The 2,977-nt window shown below is 44.4% G+C and overlaps 1 protein-coding gene across 1 annotated transcript; it reads left to right on the top strand.

The window, feature by feature from the left end:
* The first annotated feature begins 511 nt into the window (after nucleotides 1-511).
* On the top strand, nucleotides 512-2,105 carry LOC123064694 (uncharacterized protein At2g39795, mitochondrial-like). The gene is made up of 3 exons (XM_044488117.1): nucleotides 512-941; nucleotides 1,226-1,620; nucleotides 1,762-2,105. The coding sequence occupies exons 1-3, from the start codon at nucleotides 567-569 to the stop codon at nucleotides 1,922-1,924; spliced, it is 933 nt and encodes a 310-aa protein (XP_044344052.1). The 5' UTR covers nucleotides 512-566; the 3' UTR covers nucleotides 1,925-2,105.
* Nucleotides 2,106-2,977: the final 872 nt, after the last annotated feature.

Here is a 2,977-nt window from a genome sequence, read left to right as displayed (position 1 = left end):
GGGTTTTTTGTCGTGCATGCGCGACGTCGAGATTTGGTGTCTGTTTCTTGATATCTATTCACGGGTTGATCGGTGACGACTAAGGCTCGAGGGTGGTGGTCCTTAGGGGCATTTGCACGAAGACTTCCCGGCTGTGATCGACAAGGTCAAGCTAGCTGCGGCATGGGAGTGGAGACAATGGTGTGTCGGCGGCTAGCTCATTTTGGCGGCGGTAGTGGTCATTCGGTGGTCTAGGTACCTTGATGTGAATTTTATCATGTTTGACGTGCTTTATATTTTTGATGAACTTTTGTAATAGATCTATAAATATTTTTCACACAAAAAAAGAGTAGTTTCATTTTCGAAAACTTGTTCCAGGACGGTATAGGGAAAACATCATCATATTAACTGCAAGAGCCTGCGAACGGTATAGGGAAAACTTGTTCAAATTCGTTTTCTTTTGCAGCAAGCACATCGTCCAGGTTTAAGCCCTTCCTGACCGGTGGGCTCCTGTTTTCTCAGACAACCAAAACCCTCCTCGCTAAAACCTCCTAAATTCTGGAAGAAAAACCCTCTTTCCCGGTGCCATGGCCCTCCTCGCCGCGGCCCGCCGGGCCTCCTCCCTACCCAGCCTCCGTCGGGCCTCCACGCTTCTCCGCCCCACGTCCTCGTCGGCGATGGCGAGCAGGTGGAGCTCGTCCTCCTCCCTCGACGCTGCAGTCTCCTCCTTTGAGTCCTCCGGCGCCTCCCTCATCGCCGCACTGGACTCTTACCGTCAGAGCACCGTGACCGAGGAGTCCGCCCGTACCGTGTTGGGCCCCATCCGTGCCTTCTTAACCGAGACCGAATCCCTGAGCGCCACCATGTTCGACCTTGAGCTCCTCGGCGCCATCGACTCCGCGATCAAGTCCCGCAACAACGACGGCCAGGCCCCCACCGAGCTCCAGTGTCTCCTCGCTAAGGTACGCACGCAGATCGATCTCTTTATTCAGTTTCAAATCCACCGAGCGGGCCTCTGCCTGTGCTAACTGCGATCCCATGCATGGTGATGGTTGGTAACTTGGGATAGATTGGGGCTGTTCTGATCTTTGTCACCTCGATCAGATTGATCAAGTTTTGTGCATCACATGCCTTTAATCCTGCTTTTGAGAATCTGAGTTTCTGCTCATGCCTTTAATCCTGCATTAGAATCCGAGTTGTTTTCCCATTTGCCCTCAATTTTTTTCATATCTTATATCTTAAACAGATAGAGGAGACTGGGGATTACTTTCCCTTTGAAATATCTGAAAATAAGTGTCGTTCCAGCATTACACTTACAAGAACTTTAAAGGGCGAGAAGATTGAGGTTGTGGCATCAAAGCCCTGCTTGGACGACGACGACGACGAGAACAACTCCTCATGCACCTCACATGAGGATGTAGAATCGCCTTCGGCGTCCTCGAACGAGAATCTAGAAGAAGACGGTGGCCAGAAGAACAAATTAAGATCCAGCATCAACCTAGAGGTCACCATCTCCAAGGGCGATGGCTCAAAGCTTGCGTTCACCTGCTTGGCATATCCCGACAATATCACCATCCATTCCATGTGCATGTTGTCGCGGACAGATAAAGATGATGTTCAGGCCACATATTACGATTTCGAGTAAGAATATTAAGACTAATTTTCCTAGATGGATTAATTGGCAACACTTTTTGGTGTCTTGTCTTGTTGAAGGTTGTCTTTAATTACTAATCGATGATGCTCTTATTAATTAACTACTCTCCGTACGTTGATCTCATGCAGTAAGCTCGATGAGAACCTGCAGAAGTCATTCGTGAAGTATCTGGACATGCGCGGGGTCACGCCAACGACGACAAACTTGTTGCGTGTGTACTTGAGCAGCAAGGTCCAGTCCAAGGATCTGCTGATGCTGACCAAGCTGCAGGATTTCGTCAAGAAAGACTGATCCTCACCATTCATATAATGTTCATGAGAAAGGCAACATGATCTTATGACTGTTCAGAAGTGTGCATGGTTGCTTTTGCTTTATCTCCTCTAGGATTGTAATGCTCGGCCTACAGAAAGTCGAAACCATTTTAATTAGGGTGCTTTGTTATTCGCTATGTTATGTGATTTGCTTATTCATATAGTGTACTTCAGTTCCCAAGTGAGTTTATTAATTTAATCACGCGTGATGTCCAGCTAGTATTAGGCAATTGTTGCTTCGAAGCTGAAATGCATACGGCAGAAAATTTGAAACGGAAATTAAAGAGATGGCCGATAGAATCAATAAAATGAACTACTTTAAAAAGTGAAAGTTGGATAAAACTCAAACATTAAAGCAGGAGTGAGAAAGACCCAAATTGTATTTCATGTCGAGCAAGAAATTCCTATTACTCAGTGGAGCCATTTCTAATGCTATACTTACGTGATTGTAAATTTTAAAAATATGAATTTAGTTAATGTGTAGCAATCAGTTGTATGTTCTTAGACCTAGAGCTAACCTTTTTGTAAATTGTTTAGCCAATGATCAGTACCTGCACACAGAATACAAAACTACCTTTGCCCCCGACAGAATACAAAACTACCTTTGCCCCCGACAGGACTAGCGAGGTTGCCAGTCTCACTAGCTTGCTAATTACAAGGATTGAAAACACAAGTGTATGGAAGATTTGGTTGCAACAAAAAAAAAGTAAAAGTAAGGAATCGATAAGAGCGTTTGATCTAGGTTGAAAGAATATAAGAGGAAGATGGACCAGGATCCATGGTGCGGTGAACAAATTACGGTTACGCATCATTTAAATTACAGTTTTTATATCGATGACTATCCATAGCATAATCAACATATGAGCATCATGTCCCAATATCCTGTTATCCAACTGCTTCTATAGTTTTTTTAACACAACTGCATCTATAGCTAATGCTCCATACAAGATAGATATCCAGCATGCATCTTAAAGTATTAAGTAAAAACAGAGTATTACAATAAGTGCAATGACATGAAGTAGATGATATATTA

This window comes from Triticum aestivum, chromosome 3B (assembly GCF_018294505.1).
Source record: "Triticum aestivum cultivar Chinese Spring chromosome 3B, IWGSC CS RefSeq v2.1, whole genome shotgun sequence".
Lineage (NCBI taxonomy): Eukaryota > Viridiplantae > Streptophyta > Magnoliopsida > Poales > Poaceae > Triticum > Triticum aestivum.
The sequence above is the reverse complement of the archived record's forward strand: the minus strand, read 5'-3'. Positions and strand labels throughout refer to the sequence as shown.